The sequence below is a fragment of the Neovison vison genome, chromosome 10 (assembly GCF_020171115.1).
Source record: "Neovison vison isolate M4711 chromosome 10, ASM_NN_V1, whole genome shotgun sequence".
Classification (NCBI taxonomy): domain Eukaryota; kingdom Metazoa; phylum Chordata; class Mammalia; order Carnivora; family Mustelidae; genus Neogale; species Neogale vison.
This window is the reverse complement of record NC_058100.1, coordinates 45,546,256-45,565,590: the sequence shown is the minus strand read 5'-3', so window position 1 is coordinate 45,565,590 and position 19,335 is coordinate 45,546,256. Positions and strand designations below refer to the sequence as shown.

The 19,335-nt window shown below is 45.2% G+C and overlaps 1 protein-coding gene across 1 annotated transcript in view; it reads right to left on the bottom strand.

Annotated features, from left to right (window-relative positions):
- SMYD2 (SET and MYND domain containing 2) overlaps nucleotides 1-19,335 on the bottom strand; it is a 47,667-nt gene that overhangs the window by 27,851 nt on the left and 481 nt on the right. Inside the window, exon 2 of the mRNA XM_044267193.1 lies at nucleotides 874-937. Coding sequence (XP_044123128.1) covers nucleotides 874-937 — 64 coding nt within the window. The remainder of the gene's footprint in view (nucleotides 1-873; nucleotides 938-19,335) is intronic.

Genomic DNA, 19,335 nt, shown 5'->3' with positions numbered 1-19,335 from the left:
GACTCTATGAAAAGGTTTCCATTAAAAAAAAAAAAAAAATAGACTAAGGAGGGTACACAGATGTCCAAGACCATATTCTCCCTAAATTCAAATTGTTAGAACGTGGAATGAATTTTCTGCAGAATACCTATGAACATTCAGTGGAATTAGAATCTAGCAGACAAGAATGGAAAACAGCACTCTGTCCCTCAAAGAGCTACCAAGAGTTCCTCCAAATTCCTCCCTAAGCTTCCCATTGCCACGTTTTTACAGGATTCCCTGGAGACTTACCCCTCAGACCAGATGGCCCACGGTCTCCATGCAACCCGCCTCCTGAGCCTGTCCCAGCCCGGCTGCTTCCAAGGCACCAGCTCCAAGCACAGATTCAGCACGGCCACCCTCTGGCCGGGCAAGGCTGTGCCAGGTGCTCACTGAAGTCTGGCTGGACTCAGACTGGCTTTGAACAGGCCGAGGGAGACGTGTGGCCTGCTTATGGGGATTTATAAAAATACAGACCTGTGACAGTAAAAATTAAAATATTTCAAAGTTACCATTTTAGCATTTTTTGTTTGTCACCTCCTCAGTGTTCCATCTGTTGCTGGCAGGTTTGGGGAGCAAACTGTCAACCTTGGTAATCCACCTGCCTGTACCCAACATACCCTCCTCAGGTCTTTCCCCTTCGCCTGCACCTGCCTGTGGCCCCAGAGCATCGCTGTCTATCACTGGCTGCCTTCAGTCCTGGGCCAGCGCTCAAGGGTATCCAGCCGCATCCAAGGCTTTCCCACTCTGGCTGCAAAGGGTGCTGGGAATGGCGTGACAAGGAAAGGGAAGGACATCGGGGTCCCGCTCTTCAGAGGAAACAAGGCCCTCCCTACCAGTTGGCCCATAACCTACCTGACACTCCACATTGCAGTAAAATGCCTGCTTGCATCTTCCACATTTGGACAATCCTTCTTTCCTTAAAAACAGAAAGGGCACTGTAGTGGCGAGAGGCACAGAAACGTGAAGCTGCACATTTTATCATGCAATCATAAAAGCCATCTGGTCGGGAAGCAGAGCCAGGATTCACCTTACCTTACTCTCCCACTGATAAAGTGGCATTTTCCCAAAGGAGAATTGTGACCAGATTCAGTCCTTGGGTAGGAGTAAGTTAGTCAAACAGTACATGCACCAGCGTTTCCCGGCCCTGGCGGTGGGAAGGGCACCTTCCCAACTGACAGGCAGGGTGTCTACGACTCATGAGCCTGGCCTGGACACCAGAGCTTCTGCATTGCCTGCACTAGTACTCAGTAGTTTGGGGCAAGTCAAAGGCCCTTAGGTCCTGATTTTCTCACCTACTACAGAGGGACAGAGATAAACAAAACCACCTTAGAGGTTTGACCTCATACAGACAGAGGCTTAGAGGCCACCGGTACTGGTGAAAATGCAGTGTGAGTGACAACCTCTATTAATTAGAAATGCAAGGAAGGCAGAAGATGGAACAATATATGTCAGTAATTCCTATGCTGCCCAGAAAGCCAAGTTTAAAAACAATGCAACCCAGGGCACCTGGGCGGCTCAGCCCATTGAGCATCTGAATCTTGGTTTCTGCTCCAGCCATGATGTCAGGGTGGTGAGATTAAGCCTCGTATCAGGCTCTGCACTTAGCATGGAGTCTGCTTATGATTTTCTCTCTCCCTCTCCCCACTCAAAATGTGTGTGTGTGTGTGTGTGTGTGCACGTGTGTGTGCGTGTGTAATGCAACCCAGCAAGCAGAGACATATAAAACATTACTGGATGTGATCGGTACCCATACCACCTCGTCGGTGTACTGCACTGAGTGATTCTTCTGCCTTTGTAATGAGGTCAACGGTCCCCTTCCTTGCCATATCACCTCCCTGCTTCCGCTAAAGGACAGAGACTCTGCTGTTTCCCAATTGTCAGGTGCTAGTGTGTTTGTCAGGTTTGATAAGTCAAAGCTTTTTCAAAACTGTGAAGCCACAGAATTAAACCTCACCAGAAAGAATCCTCAAACACATTTTTTTTTTTTTAGGTGGGAAAGTAACTTCTGGTTCAAAGCACACGTCTTGTGCCCCCGCCCGGGAAGCCGGCCTTCAAGTTGAGGCAATGCTGACGCCTGGCCACGAGGGGCGCTGTCGAGGCTGCCAGGCTGGGCACTGCAGTGCGCCCCCGCCCTGACACCTCCCTGCAGCGCGCCTGGGGGAGCTGATGTTCTAGAAAACACAGGGAATCACGCTGCAGAGTCCTCCTCTGCTCCTTGTCAGGGAGCGGCAGTCACCACACTACTCCCACGGAATCGAGACTGCTCCCCAAATGCTCCTGTTGGAGCAAAACAGACTGCCTTGCAGTTTTCATGACAGCACTTGGATTCCAAGAAGCAGACTGTGGAGAATGTGTGGGAGAAAAACACATTTTGTGGCTGAGGCATAAATAAATATCCGGAGTTTGCACATCTCAGTAGTTTAAAAAAGAACTCACTGATTTGGCTGAGCCTATTCTCTGGCCTAAAGTACCTCCCCCCACCCCCGCCAGGACCCAAGGTGCTCCTGAAGGCGTCCTGACTCTGACTTTGCACTTTGCAGTAACAAAGAAACCAGAGATGGACAGAAGGTCCCTGCTCTGCTGCATTTTACAAGGAGGAAAGAAGGATCAAAGAGGCTACAGAGAAACTACTGAGAAGAGACTTGGAAGCAAGTGCCAAGGGACAGAGAGCTAGAAGAATGCCAAGGGGATGGAAAGTTAAGAGGGGCCAAGCCAGGGAGGGAGATTTGAAAATTCCTTCCCAAAAGAGTGCGTTTGGAAATGGATAATGGATGCCTAGATGCCACCCCATAAAAACATCCATCGGAAGCAGCTGTTTGTTAACGTTTGTTTTCGCAGGGGGAGAGGTCACAGAAGCTCTTTGAGAATTTGATGGAAGCTACTAATTCTCCCAACAACCTATCTTCTCCCGAGCCCCCTCCCCCAAATTTGGGGAGATTTCAAGGGCTCTGAGCCACCTGAAGCCCAATGACACTGAACAGCCTCTGAAACTCGACTTAAGACCCCCTGGTATAAAAGATGGGGAAACTATCTCAAAAACATCCTTATTAGCCCTAGATGATACCAAAAAGCAAGGATTCGGTGGCCCGTCCTGCAGAGGCAAGCAGTAAAGTGAGTACGGAACCAAGGCTTATTTTTAGCCTCACGGTAACATCCCAAGGGAGAGAAACGGCAAAACTGGGCTCTCGAGAGCTCGGGAAGAACTCTAGTGGGATTTCATCAAAACCACAAATTGCCCAAAGGCCAGGATTCATTCACTCTAGCCTGCTACCAAGTCTACAAGCCCCAAACAGCAAGCGGCAGAAAGAAACAGCTAAGTTTTAAGGGTGGGCAATTTGTTGGGTAATTTCTCGAGTCTGTCCCAGGGGTTCTCAAACTGTGGTCTGGAGACTTCTGGGATCCCAGGGACCCTGTCTGGGAGTCAGTGGGGCCGAAACTACTTTCCAAGTCACACTACAGTCTTGACAATTGCACTGCGGGGGTGCAAGGTGTAAAGGAGCCTGGAGGGTAAAACATGGGGAGCCTTGGTATAAATCAAAGCAAATCAAGCTGTCCCCGTGTGTTCTTGACTTCCACAGGCTCCGAGTTAAGGGGGGGAAAGGCCAGTTTTATTTAAGAAGATCCCAGATGAAGCAGTAACAAGTAGTCGTTGTGTTTAGTCTTGATGCTTAGGTAGGATAGTATCTTCTGACATTGTGTGGTAAGTTAGATAAGCATCAAGGGTTTCTTCTGATCCCGAGGCACACCAGGTGGCTCAGGGAAAAGCACCCGTGTGAGCGCCCGAGTCCTACGGTGAACCAGCCCCCCTTTCCTCGTGGAATCCCGTTAGACAAACGGTGATTCTTCAGACTTGAGGATTCGTTAGATACATGATGGAAATGAATGTCACTTCAAGGAAAACAACTGAAAATAGGTTTGGTTAATGATAAAATGTCAGCTTTCAAGCAAATGTGAGAATTTTGACAGCCTCTCATGTGAGATTGCTGGAGATATTAACAATTGTGAGTTAAAAAAAAAAAATACAGTTTATGGGGATGTCTGGGTGGCTCAGTGGGTTAAAGCCTCTGCCTTTGGCTCAGGTCATGATCCCAGGGTCCTGGGATCTAGTCCCGCATCGGACTCTCTGCTCTGCAGGGAGCCTGCTTCCCCCTCTCTCTCTGCCTGCCTCTCTGCCTACTTGTGATCTCTCTCTGTCAAATAAATAAATAAAATCTTTAAAAAAAAAAAGAGTTTTAAAAAATACAGTTTATGAAGAACATCAACTTTTAGAATGTCTATATAATTCAGTGAACCAATGCTTCTCAAAGGAGAGGAGCATGGTATTTTTAAAAATTATGCATGGCTAAAAAAGTCATTCAAAGTGCAAGACAGACCGAGGGATTTCAACGTAAGAGAGCACGTAAAGGTCACTGACACGGCTTCATTGCACACTGAAGGGTCTACCTTTAAGACAAATTCACTTACCAAGTTTTAGTGTTGAATCAAAATATATTCACAATTAATTGAAAACGCTGTTAAAATAGATCTCTCTCTCTCTCTGATTACCTATTTGACGCTAGATTCTCTCCACATATTTCAACCAAAACTACATAATACCACAGACTGAATTCAGAAGTGTATTTGAGAATCCAGCTGTCTTCCGGAAATCCAAACATTAAAGAGACTCGTAAAACTGGAACACCGCCACTAGTCTCACTAATTCTCTTGTTCTGTAAAATAGTTCTTTAAAAAAAAAAAAAAATGCTACTAGCAGTAATAGCTGGTGTCCTTTTAAACTGAATACTTTATAATTTTCTTTTTTAATTTCAAGTATGGTCCATATTAATAAACATACTCCATATGAACAAAAGCTCTCTGGAGCTCTCAGTGTTTAAAAGTATAGAGGGATCCTTAAGACCAAACAATATGAAAACGGATCTATCTTAATAAGTCTGTCAGTTCTAAGAAAAAGGCCTTGGTCCTATTTTTCAAATGAAGATAATGAGGGTCCAAAGGTGAAGTATGTGATTCAGCCTGGTCATTCAGCAAGTAGGTACCAGAATCAGAATCCACATGCTGAAGAAGAGATTTCATCTTCGTCACTCAAGAACAGCCTTCCTTGAGTTACCGCGACAGTCCTTCAGGGGGGTCTACTACACAAAGCAGGAATCATCTACGTGTTTGGATAACCTAACAGTAGTAACAGAACATAAGGCCGTCTCTACTCTGTTGGCACAACTCCCCCCCCCCCCGCCGCCCGGTTCCACCGAGACCGGATTCTTGCCACTGTGCTCCAAAAACACAACGGGGAGAAGCCAGGATCATTTCTCAACATGAGATTTCGGGAGGGAGCACCCTCACCAAGAGGGTGTCTCAACCAATGGGGTGACGCAGTCATTGGTTTCACTTAAAATGCACTGGCGTGAAATAACTGATAATCATATCAATTATAATCAATCATAATTGATTGTGTATTTGGTCTGTGTGAAGAAAGTCTTTCCCTGTCCTTCAGTACAATACATCAGAGTGTTTCTCAGACAGACAGATCCTGGGCCAGTCCAAGCTGGACCGTGTCTGCTGGGAGCCGGGCGACGGGATCGTACGGCTCTCACAAACTACCGAAAAGCTTTGCCTGGCTCTGGGGCCGATTGGCCTGTGTGTGCGCTCATTCGAGCAACTGCCTGCTCACATGCGGGTGTTCTAACGTACATCTTCCTGAGCCCGGCCGCCTTCAGAGCAGAGAAGGAGAAAAGCTAAAGCACTTCGTGATTGTGAAGAGCCTCCAAACCTACTTTGATCTACTCTGGGTACGAGGGAAGTTCAGATGAGGTGGGATGGAGGCAGGAGAGGGCGCTCTGCTTCCCATATGCAGACACATACGGGAACTCGGTCTCCCTTCCACAGCTGGGGAGACAGGTAAACTTTTCAAAGTAAGGCTGATCGTTGAAACTCAAATTAGAATTTGTTGCACTGGGACCTACATTGTGTGTGTGTGTTTGTGTGTGTGTGTGTGCTCATGCTTGAGAGGGGAAGGAAGAGACAGAGAGAGCTTCTCTGAGTGTCTGACTGTTGCTGACAGAGACATTGAGCCAGAGAGAAACTTCATACGGGATATCCATTTTCACTGCAGGAACACATAAGGCGTTCGGAATAAACTGTCTTCCTACAGAAGACACAGCCATAAACACTGCATTTGCAATGTAACCTGATCTGAATTGTCCAGGAGGTCTGGGGGAAAGACTGCAAAACAAAGACGACAAAACTCTCAGAGAAAGATGAACAAAGGTCACTTGAAGGAAGAAACTGAAATCCCTCAAAAGGAATGAACTCCAAGACAGAGAAGAGGGAATGGGTGCCTGGGGGAGGACCCAGCAGCTCCCAGTCCCTGGGTCTGTGCTGGGATTTTGAAAACGCTCTCCAGGAGATTCTATCAGCTTCCAGGAGGCAGAATCAGCAGCCCAGGCCTCTGGTAATCCTTTCGGGCTGAGTGTTTCTCCAGAGGCAGAAGCTGCTGACTAGTGTTGAAGTAATTCTCTGCAATGCAGACTCTTTGCGAGGTAACTCAGCCTAAGAATTAGCGGCACATTCTGGACGTATTAGGTTGTTGAGCGACCTTGATAATGCATGTTAAGGTGAGAATAAAGAGGCTGACACCGTATTTTCTAACTATGACAAGAAAGCATTTTAGAAGCCAGGTGCAAGCTTTACAAAAGAGAGCAGAGGCTTTTTTTTTTTTTTTCCTTTTCTTTCCCCCATCTACTCCTGATTCCTGCTTCACAATTTAGGGCGAATGTGAGGAGTCACTTCCCCACCTCTCACATCCTCCTCCCTGTGCTTGTGGTGCCATGTGATCTTGGGCAAAGCACTTATCCTCTCTGGACCTTTCCCTCCACTGTCAAGATGCAGTTCCAGCCCCATAGGTTTGTTATGAAAATCACATAAGAAAATACAAGAGATGCGTGTTACCTTCACGTTCTATGTTAGCCTCCACTCTGGTTTTAAGTGGTTCTCAACTACTGAACTGTCTTCAGTCCAAACTCATTCAGACTCCTATTTGCAGATTTAGGTTTCTAAAGTCTCTGTTTTACAGGCGAATTATCTTCCCTGCTGTGAACGGAAGAACTCTTTGAACTTAAGAAACAATTCCATCTACAAAGGGAGGAGAGAAATGTTACAGCAAAGTGCAACTCTCTGATTATCAGCGACTGTTAGAGAACGCAAAAGACACGCTCCTGTCATTTTCTGCTAGAGGAGACGCACGCAGTGATTAATTTTCTTGCTTTTCAATTTGGAAGCCATGAAGATCAACAAGTTAGAGATGTAATTAACAACTCCGGCTAGTTAATGCCTTGCCGCAGGTGCTGTTGGTCTAGATAAAAAGGATTGGATCCTGTAAGCTCCCCACTCTCTGCTACTGAAATGAATGCTTAGTGGGTTTCACCATGAAAGAAAAGGAGACTGGCATGGAGGGGGTTTGCAATAACAATTACTTTTAACTAATGGTGACAGAAGAAGTGACAAGTATGCTCTGTTGAACAGAGGCGGCCCCAGCCAAATGAAAAAGAGAAAAGGAAAAAAGCCCAGCGGCGCAATATAACTTCACCATGGGCTGAAATAAGACAATCAGAAACAAAGTTAGCCTCCCACCCAGAGAGACTGGTTACACTAGCAAATTTTTATTTGAGAGAAATAAAAATTGGAGGAATTGTGGTGGAACCCTATTATAACCCTGGTCAGGGGATAAGGATAATACTAAGGCTATAGGTTTTTGTGTAATAGTGAAAGATGCTTCGCATACCACTTTAATCCACAATGTAACAGTGAAACGGACCCACGTGCAGCGGGGAGCTTCTTCCCAGAGCTGTGCTGAACCTTCCCCTTCGCACTGGGCTTTGTTCTGAGGCTTGTTAAAAGTTAGAGCCCAGGGCCTCTTGGGGAAGCAGGAGATATTTAGGGCAGGAAAGTAGCAACTAATAGCTTTTCCCAACTATTGGCACAGGAGCCATGATTTACAAGGAGGACACCGGGAGGGCAAAAAACGGTTGGCCTTTCTAGAACATGTCACAGGGCAAGGTGGAGTAATGGACATTTTCATCTCTAAGTTCTAAGTTCAGGGCAGACATTTTCAGCTCCAAGTTCTGGGGCTCTCCAGTGGGTACGGTTAATAATACAGCGCTGTATACCTGAACGTTGCTAAGAGGAGATCGTAAGCTTTCCCACCACACACACCTAAAAGTAAGTGTGCGAGGTGAGACGTTAATTACCCCGACCTTAGCAGGCACTCCACAATGTATATCGAGTTATCATGTTGTAGACTTTAAATATATACAATTATACTTGCCCATTATCCCTCAATAAAATCTAACAGAATCTTGTAAGATGACTCCACACATCACAGATTCCGTAAAAGTCAGCTCAGCAATGAAAAGAGAAAAAAGGATGACACTGATTTAGGATTTGTTGTAATGCGGGCTCTGGTGGAGATGAAATCTGTCTTTGTCTTAGAAAGAAAAAGAGATTCACGAAGCCTATGGACAGAGGCGGGAGATACTCAGGCTAAGGAACAGGGAACACGAAGTCACTCTCAGCAGCCGCTGGGTGACGCCTGCATGCCGACCTCAGCCTGCGGGCACTGCCGAACCCCCAGTTCAGCCCGCCCAAGGAAGGCTGAAAGTACGGACTTTCAAAACCTAGCATTTTCATTTGGAAATGTGTTCTATCTTAACTTCTGCGCCAGATCCGAATGACACTTCTCTGCTGCTCTTTTACTTCTGACGCCCACTGACTGGGACACGGAAAGGAGGGAAAACAATGGATGCCTTTCTTTCTCACTCCCTCTCTCATAAAGGAACGGATAATAAATAACATCCACCATTTCCTCGGGCTTCAGTAAATGACAGATGTTATCCTCGGTTCTTTGTAATCAATACCAGGAATATTGGATTCCCCTGCGACCGCGGTTGCCCTTGCTTCTGTGAGGAGGTGAAGAGACCTGTCCAAAACGCCAAGGTGAGTCAATATCAAGGAAAAGGACAAAACCAAAGGCATATCAATTTAACTATTTAAAAACTCAAGCTGTTCCTAACAATACTGCTTACGTCAACATTCTGGCCACAAAGTAAGGGAAAAAAAGAAATGTAAAAATACCTTCATAACCTATTGCTAAATGTGAATTCCAGAACAGAGGTCAGGCCCTCTGCAGCCAAACATGAGCATGAACTCCGCACCCAACAAACAGGTGACCTGCTCTCAATCCTACCTACAAGAAAACACACCTTTTTAAAACTGCTTACAGGAGAATTTTAATAGGTGACCTGCCCTCATCCCTTTGGCTCTATTTTCCTATAGACAATAAAAAATTGAAATGCCAGTCTGTTGGGGTGAATGACTCCACTGTGGACTATACCTTGAGAACTCAAGGTTATCAGCTACTGTTTGAACAGATTTAACAGACATTTTTCTTTCAATCTCTGTTGATTCCATTTGTATTTCTGAATTAAAAACCTATTATGTACTATAAAACTTTGTACATGAAGCAGGAAATAGGTTAATCCAACTTAGCCAAGTAAGTTCTGTTCAGAAAGTATCATTTTCTCTGTGTAAAATATTGTACCAGGCTCTGAGGAATGATATTTTTTTTTATTTATTTATTTGACAGAGAGAAATCACAAGCAGATGGAGAGGCAGGCAGAGAGAGAGAGAGAGAGAGAGAGAGAGAGAGAGAGAGAGAGAAGCAGGCTCCCTGCTGAGCAGAGAGCCCGATACGGGACTCGATCCCAGGACCCTGAGATCATGACCTGAGCCGAAGGCAGCGGCTTAACCCACTGAGCCACCCAGGCGCCCCGAGGAATGATATTTTTTTATAACAGTTGAGCAATTTGGGGACAGAAGACAAGAGGCCCTACCTTCATGCAAATGGTGGTAAATATAAATTTCAGGCAAAATGATTCAGCATCCAAATGGCCTAAACGACACAGAATTGAGATTGGAAAGTCACTCCTAGGACTGAACTCTTTAAGGACACAGAAGTTTGAGTACTATGGAGAAAGCTGTCTTACTGACTTCTGAAGCCCCAGGGTTGGAACCCAATGCCTAGAATAGCAAGAGTGCTCAAAAAATGTAAATAGTCATCTACCGTAAATATAAAATAGTAAAAAAATAAAACGAAGGGATTTGTGGACTGAGGAGCCTCATAAAAAATGCAGTTTCCGCTAGATCTCCCTTGAGAACGAAGAGACCCGGAGGCGACGCTAGGGAAGGGGATCGTGCAGAGAAAAGCACTCATGGTTACAGATGGGGGAAAGGAAGAATGCAGAATGACAGGGCACCGCTGCGCCGCGGGACACTGGAAAGACCACCCAGACTGCGTTTAGGGTGTGAGTTAGAGGGCGGGACGGATAAGCGGGACGGATAACGCTGTGAGTGTGGGAAGGGCACTTAATAGGAGGAGCAGGACAGTCAAGATTCTATCCCGAAGGAAACAGGGATCCGGGAAGGGTTCTGCCAGCGTCTGTAAGTCCTAAGGATGAGGAAGAGCAGTTGTATACACGGATCGGTGAAGAGGCCCCGTCCAAAGAGCCACTGGGAAAATAAGCTGCAGACACGAGACTGTTCATGTCATTATTACTGACTAAGCAAGAGAGAGACAGGCTGGGGCGACACGGACGAAGGAGATCTGGTTCCCACTCAGGAGCCAGTGTGCCCAAGGAAGTATTTGACAAGGGGCCCTGGGAGCGAAGACAAAGGGAGCTACTCCAGCCTGCGAAAATCAGGACAGACTTCTGACCTGAAAACTAGCCAGGCAAAGAGGGACACGCAGGAGAGAATCAGCATGATGCTGTGTGTTTGTGTATGCCTGTGTGTGTGTGTGTGTGTGTGTGTATGTGTGTGTGTGTGTGGGACTGCAGGAGTGAACCAAATCCGCAGAGCAAGTGGGACTCAACCCTCACTCCTGAAGCCTTGCCCTGGGGGGCTCACCCCTCCCTCTCAACCCCCCCCCCCCAGTCCTACCAGGGCCATTCTCTGAAGATACACAGAGAGAGAAGATGGAGGTGAGCTTCTTGCCCTGCCCTAAATCTAGAAAATACTTGGGAACTGGGTGTGGAAATGAATTAAATACTGAATGGAATAAATAGATTGCGTCTATATTCCAAATTTGTGAACCTGCTAGTTTCTAAGGTGAAAAAAATCTTATATAAAGTTTTCCTTCAAGTGATCGTTAGAAATATTTACTCAGGTGTATGATGAGTAGACTAAATCTCATTAACTCCCCCCCCCCAAAAAAAGTGTACCCAAAGCCGCAGCTCTTTTGACACAATGTTAAAGTTGTGTCAAATGGGAAGTTACCATTTCATTAGACCTCGGTATGTGATCAAGCCTCACCCTGAGTTTGCAGAAGTCATGACCTAGGGTGTGTGGTTAAACATATTAATTTCCTGAAAGGCCTTTATGACATACATGGATTATCAGTTTTCAACCAAACAGAAGGGAGAAGAAGAAAATACTCAACCCCCATACCTGTCTTCAACAATAACAAGAATCTGCTGAAACCTCACAATGTTCAAGGCATTGTGGCTAACATAAAGATGAGAAAAACCTTCTAGAAGAGAAGCTCCATGGTGGTAGGGACTTTTATTCCTTTTCTTCACATTGTTTCTAGGGACCGAGAACCCAGAACCTAGTGGCTGTTCCACAGATATAAATATTTGTTGAATACATTAAAAATAGAATCCCTGATCAAGGAGTTTACCATCTGCTCCTAATTAAATGTCTCTTACTGTTGAGGTCTGAAGGCCACAGGAGGCTATCACTACAAACAGGTTTGTGCAACTGACAGGAAAGAGCTTTCTCCGGGCACAGGGACGAGTGTTTCCTACACAAGCATCATCATGGTGAGGGAAACCGACAAAGTGTGAGCCCAGAACCCACATCCCTGAAGGGTCTTTCCTGGCACTCCAAGCCTGGAGAGAAAAGGTGCCTCCTGTCCAAGGTCTTTTCATTTTGCCACAAATTGTGATATAACTCTCTTCAAGTGCCAGGATAGAAAAGATTTTTTTATTTGGCTCTGATGAAAACCTGTATTCTGTTGGTCAGCCAGATTTTCTCACCACTTCCCTCCCCCAGGATATGCCTCTGTCTTCAAGGCCTGGTGTAAAATTCACTTCTCCAGTGAGTTGCCTTTATTTCTACTCTTCTGCATGGTGAGTTGGGATCCCCTGGGCACCGACACACCTCGTATTACCAGAATGCACTTGCCGATACATGCCACTGTCTTAGCTCTCACCCTAGCAAGCGCTCATTTCGGATTCCAGGGACTAGAAACTTGCCAAAGAGCAGCATTTACAAAGTCTCAAATCCCCTCTTCCTATAAAAGTGACTTGAATCTATTTTAATAATATGCATGCAATATTTTCACTTAGTCATCTGAAACCCTCCACTTAGTGTGCAAGAGTCACCAGATTTTATGTTAATATATTGGCACAAGGAGCTCCGTACTATTTTTAAACTTTTGATTGAAGAAGCAGCTGGGACACAGCTGGATTCTCAGCGAACGTACGGACTAGAAAGATAAGTTGTTTCCTGAGCCCTCAAGACTTTTTGGTATTATTTTCCTGCAAAATTGCATATTTCTGTCCTTCAGAGGAGTCTTGAAGAGATCGGATTTCCTTCTGTTCTATTGTGTTGGTGTGAACGCCTTTGCAATTGAAAAGGAGGCCTCTGAGGGTGGTAGGAACAGAGTCAGCAGAAGTTGCACAAAGTGAGGTGTGTGGCTTTGTGACTGGTTAGAGCACCCGTGCTAATGAGGCCAAGGTCACAGGTTCAATCCCTGAAAAGGCAGTGACTTCAATCAATTCTCTGCCAGAGCTCTGCACCCCTAAAGTACCACGGATTTGCTAGAAATCCAAAGATGTGAAGTTGGGGATGTGGGTGGGAAAGGGGAGGCTGACTGAGAGGCTGACAATGTCAGTCCTCTTGAGAGGGGACAGAAACTTCTAGTCCCTGCATTGGCTACTCTCTGGGGGACAGGGGCCAGCACAGGGTGGTCTCACCCAGGGAACTGCTACAGAAAACCACGGAGCTGCCAGGCTCACCAGAAGAGGGCTCAAAGTCTGAGTGTGGTCAAGTACAACCAGGGCGCCCGGTTGTACGTCTAGTTCCCTGGTGATGATCAAGACGCACATATTCAAAGGCAAACCTAGAGAGGGGCTCTGTGAGAGAGGCAGCACATGAGAACGGGGAATCACTAACAGAGGGGAAATTCCTCTAAACCCAGCTGGCCTTACACCGAGCAGATGAAGCTTGCCTGGAACTGAGAAAGGATGACCTCACTCTACATCTGAGGTCCAAAAAAAAAGGTACAGGTGTGGGGATGGGAGATGACTTTAGGTATTAATGCCTCTAAGAACATAAAGGATATTTATAATTACTGACTGCCTCCTTGGGAAGCGAAGTGGCATAAAATTGTAATTAGTTCATAATTCCTTATATAGACAAGAAAAAGAACAAGGGATATTAACCTAAGGCAAAAGACGTAAGTCAAAAGCACCCAAATAAAGTAGATGAGGTGCAACGGCTGGCCGGGTTGGTCGAGCATGTGACTCTTGATCTCAAGGTTGTGGGTTCGAGCCCCATGCTGGGTGTAGAGATTAAAAATAAAATCTTAAAAACATGCACCCACCAAAATAAAGTAGAATCCTTCTTTGCCATTTAAGTTCTAAAATAGGCAACTTTGCAGCCTGCGTTCAGAGTTTCCCTGAACATCAGCACCTACCAAACTAATCCTCTGGGTACTGGATCCTTCGAAAGAAATTTAAAACAGGTCTTCGTATTTCTTAAAGAAACTGCTGACTGATGGTAGGCAATCTGCTTGTCCAACAGGAATACCACCCACGGGCCTCCTAGCATAGATGCACCGTGTATTTTATTTCCAAACCTAAACAAATGAACTTGGCACCAAGTTCTGGGGAAAGAATATGCTGAAGAAAAAGAAATCTACTCTGATACTGTCCTACCAGCCAGAGGAACAAACACTTTATATGTAGGAATAAAAGACTTGGGCAACAAATTCATCTTAGTTCTAGCTGAATATTTTTAAATATTCTAAGCCCACAAAAGAACCAAAGCCTTTTGTTCTTTTTACATTTTTTTATGTAATAATTATACATACAAAAAACACATATAACTCTTTATGCAAATTCCAAGACACTGTAGTAAAGACATTTCTGAACCCACAGCAGCCTAAGCTATGTATCGAAGGATACTCGATCAATTTATTTGTTCAAGGTTTAGAAATATTAGTTTGTTGAACTACCTATTGAGGGAAGGGGAAGCAAAAGAAAAGAGGTAATAAAAACAGCACTCACTCCAGGAGAAATCAGAGTGAATACGTCCCAGTGTCCAGGGATGAAGCACATAGTCGATTCAGGTCAAAAGGGGTAGGGGAAGGAAAACCACACTCAGAATAGGAAGGCGTGGCTCAGTCCCTGAAGGACACAGAGCCTGGCCCTTCAGAAGATACTCAATAAACATCTGACCAAAAATACGTTAAATTCAAGGGAACTACTTCAACTCTCTGACACACAGCTTTTTCCTTCGTGCAATGGGGTACGGGTCCCTCTACACAAGCCATCCTAGGGAGGATCAAAAGAAGAATGTATCTGGAAATGCTTTATGAGCTGCAAAGAACAACATGATTTTAAGGAATGTCATTTTATGGGATCTTCAGATATTTTTGACTGAGAGATTTTGTGCGATTGCTTTCGGGAAGGAAAGGTATTAGATGGTGGTTTTAACTCACCAGGGTTTGAACTTCACTTCAGCATATCCTGCTGCTGTTCTGTCTCTTTCATGTCAAATCGTTTCCAACCGTACAGCTTGGTCCCAGAGCCCCTGTAAGCCCTAACATGGAATTATGATCCCTGCATATGAAAAATACGTGTGTCGTGGTGCTTGCCACAACTAAAGTCTTAAAGGACTGCTCTGGGCCATACCTGAATCACGCAAAAATTAAAGAGCAGAGAGGACCCATGACAGGCTTGCTGGGCAAAAAATTCTGTTTGCCTCCATTTCTCTTCTCAAATATTTGCTTAATCTCATGGCAAAGGACTATTAGAGCATCTCAGCACTTTGGAGCTACAAAAGGCTCTTAAAGAAAAAAAAAAAAAAGAGGTTTACCTAAGTAGGTTCATCATATCATTTCCATTAGGTTTTGGGGGGAAAAAGGGTAATACATTGTATTCTGGGGAACTTGGAGGCTGAGAACTGCTGCTCTTAGCTCGGGATGAATGCGCCATCCGAAGAATGACTCTACCGACCAACAATTTCCAGTATTTCCTTCCTGGTAGCCCCCCGCCCACCAACCCCACCATGATAAAAACATCCCTGACCTTGCAATATTTTATCACCCTCCATAACAATTAGCACAAGCAGCTTACTCTGTGCTAGGACTACACTAAGCCTTTTTTTTTTTTTAAAGATTTATTTATTTATTTATTTTTACAGATTTTTATTTATTTATTTGACAGAGAGAGATCACAAGTAGGCAGAGAGGCAGGCAGAGAGAGAGAGAGAGAGAGAGGAGGAAGCAGGCTCCCTGCTGAGCAGAGAGCCCGATGCGGGACTCGATCCCAGGACTCTGAGATCATGACCTGAGCCAAAGGCAGCGGCTTAACCCACTGAGCCACCCAGGCGCCCTAAAGATTTATTTATTTATTTATTTGGCAGACAGAGATTACAAGTAGGCAGAGAGGCAGGCAGAGAGAGAGAGAGAAAGAGAGAGAGAGAGAGAGGAAAGCAGGCTCTCCGCTCAGCAGAGAGCCCGTACCCAAGTCTCTGCCTTTCCATCTCTAAATAAATGAAAAACTTGAACTACTCTAATATGGAAAGTTGACAACATAATATCTCATTACCTGATGTACAGATAGCTGAATTTTGTTTTATTCGATGTAAAAATCGACTAAAATCTGTATATTTTAGTCTTACTACCCATTTAAAAAAATACTTGTGAAAAGGAGGGACTTCTCTGTTAGAGCAGGTGTCTAATTTTTCATTCAAAAAGCAAGATAATTTGAGAACATTCAAAGTCAGCTGTCTCCTTAGAGACCATACAATTCTCAGAGAATGTTCTGGAAATAAACAGCAGCCCTGGGGATGCCTCCCCAATCTGGCATGAGACTTCAGTTGGTCAGCCCTAGGGTTCATCAGAGAACCTTAAGGTTTCTTAAGAAAACCGCAGCAAGAGTTCATGCCTCTTAACACCAATTAAAATCAACTATTACTTTGACAGTCTTGTAACACAATGCGTTAGATAGGATGAATAGTCCTACAGAATAAATCTGTGGGACATCACATCTTTACAACTTCTGCAACAGGACATCTCAATCATACTGTTCTGCTCATGCAAGCATTTTAATTTTTAAAACCACTTTGAGTGAGCCAGGCAGGACACAAATTTCCTGAAATTGTGTTCTAACAGCTCTATTGCAAGGAGGCTAAGTGGGCCTTCCTACTTTTACCCCATACTGAAAATGAGCTAACAAAAAAGGTAATGTTCTTGCCCTTAAGTGATCCATGAGCCAAGAAAATAAAAGATCAAGAGAGAGACATCTTCCCACCTAAGGAATTGCACACAGAATGAATATTGAGATTGAACACTGGTTTACAGCAGATTTTTCCTTTTGAGACAAATAACAAAGTGTTAAAATATGTTGAATACTAAGTATGAAATATAACATAAAAGTATCTGCCATAGAAAGATGGCCAACGGCTAAAAAAGGTGTGTGTGTGTGTGTGTGTGTGTGTGTGTGTGTGTGTGTACAAAATGTATCTAGCAGATGTGATAGGGACAGTTCCCAACTGGAAAACATTTATATTTTTAGGAGTTGCTCTCTAGCAGTTGAGGCGAGATAAACACCCTCCCAAGTATCACCCACCCAAATGAGTAAATGTGGACAAATTTAAAATTCCCAGAAACAAACCTCTGTCTGAATTGTGCCAACAAGAATCCCATTCCACTGGGACCTGTGGAACTTCCATTTTTCAATTTATAGAAATTCCTACAGGAATCACCTATTTGCCTTCAAAATATCATTAATAGGACAAAGAGAACCCCCAGTGACTCACTTATCTTAAGCAGTATTGTTTATGCTAAACATGAAAGACATGAAAAGATAAGTAGTAGTTTGGGTGTTGTTGTGTTTTTTTTTTTTTTCCTAGCACATGAAAGGATAAGAAGTAGTTTGGGTTTTTTTTTTTCCTGTTGGGGAGGGGCGGGTGGGGTTGGGTGGGGAAGTAGCAGATTTTAGCCTGTATACTTCAATATTTGCCAATTCTGCTCCTACTCCCTTGAAACCCCAGGAGACATATATGTGTTCTAGTACAGCTGGACAGACTGGTTTGTTCTTGGACATGATCAAATAGTTGACAGAGAAAATGGTGCAAAATCTAGGAGAACGACCTAACCACTAATTCTAAACTAATCGAATGGTGTACAAGGACATTTCCAATTTCATAGGTATTGATTTCAAGATATTTCCTATCTTGTTATTCTAGTTGATTTCAAATGACTTGTTAGAAGAAATGAACTGTAGGCGTTACCAGCCCATGCACCCGAGCCAAACAGAGGGACATGGTCGGGGTGGGGACAGAGGCAGTGGTAGGGCCCCAGTGCAAGCAGCAGCCCTGGGGAGAGGTCTAAGACACGGGTTAACGGCCCTACCAAATGTTGTTCAGAAAAAAGGAGAAACAAAGCAGGCTCTGTCACATAGGGCCGGGTGCTTTGTGGAGCTACATCTGGCCCTACACTACTGTTCTAAGGTTGGGGGCGTATACAGTAGGTACAGTCAGGACACTCGCAGCTAAAAAGAAACATCTCTCAGCTCCGCTTCTCCCCCTCTGAACCCGAGGGATTTGATCTCTAATTCGTTGGAGGCGTGCACTGGTAACTACCATCTGAGTACCTACTATGTGCCCTGCACTGTGGTCCTCTCTCCTAGGACGGCCTTCCGGAATCACCAGGATTCCTGATGGAGGGAAGCACCTTCCGTGCTGGGTGACCCCGCTTTGCTCCTGCCACTCCAGACACCCACACTGCTTCAGACTCCGAGCCACAGCGAGGCTCAGAAGATCAAGGGACCAGTCACAGCAGCCTTTTTAACTTTGGGAAAACCCAATGCTCACTTCACTCAAACGTTGCAAAGTGGTGCCATGACCCTTTAGCTCTTGACTCACCAATTCAAAGAGCCACATCACATACAGCCCTTAAGCTGCCCACGGCATGATTCTGCGTCTAGTGCCTTTCCGGGTCCCCCCAAGCGGAAGACAGTTCTGGCAGGGAGTCTGGGCAAGATTACTATAATATTTAGCCTTTGTCCCTTCTTTTGCTATGTCTTATCATAGAATAAGGCACACAAGTCTAGGAAACTGGGTACTTTGGTGTATGTTGGACTGGAGACCTGTACTCCAAAGGTACCTGCGGGACCTCAGGTCAGTGCAGTCTGATCCAAGAAACTCCATTTCAAAGATGAAGAAACTGAGATTCAAAATAAAGGAGGGTCCATTCTTCAGAGTGGTGGAAGGTGGGGTACACACCTAATTCAACGCCATGCTTCCCGTCTATGGAATTTTACTGAGCACCTACCTAGTAGGAAATGGGCAGAACTGAAGAGGTCAGATTTCATTCCCTCACCTATTGGGGTGACTATAGATACACAACCACACTTCCTATCTGAGCATTGGTTTTCTCGCTTGTAAAATGGAGAAAGTGTATTGGGCTGGTGATTTCTAATGCCCCTCAGGTCTGAAACTGTCATAAGGCTTAAGGGTGTAAACATGTGTGGATGTGGGTGAATATAAACGCATAGAAACGAACGTAGATGTACGTGTGTATATGTGTACACGTGATGTGCGGCAATTAAATACTATTTCCTACCACACATTTTGCCTAATTCCCTCCGAGACCACGTTTTCAAAATCCCAAGCCAAGGCTCGGTGCGTCCCATCCGCGCAGCCCAGCAGAGGCTGGGGTTGTACGGTCAGAACTCCTCTGACTTCTCTCCAAACACAAGTGCCCAGTGAGAAGGAAGAGGAGGAGCCGCGCACTTTACACGAAATGTTAAGTGTCATTAAGTTCCCTGGGGGGAACGGCAGGTCTGCGGCGGCGGGGCGGGCGGGTGGCGAGGGGAGCACAGAACAAACCGCAGGAAGCACGGGTTCAAGGTGAGCGGCTGTGGCTGCCAGAACCTGGGGCCGAGCCACCAATGCACCAAGTGAGCAGCGCGTGCCCGGCGTTGGAACAAGCCTGGCTCTGCGCCCGTGTCGGGGCCGAGAACCCCGCAC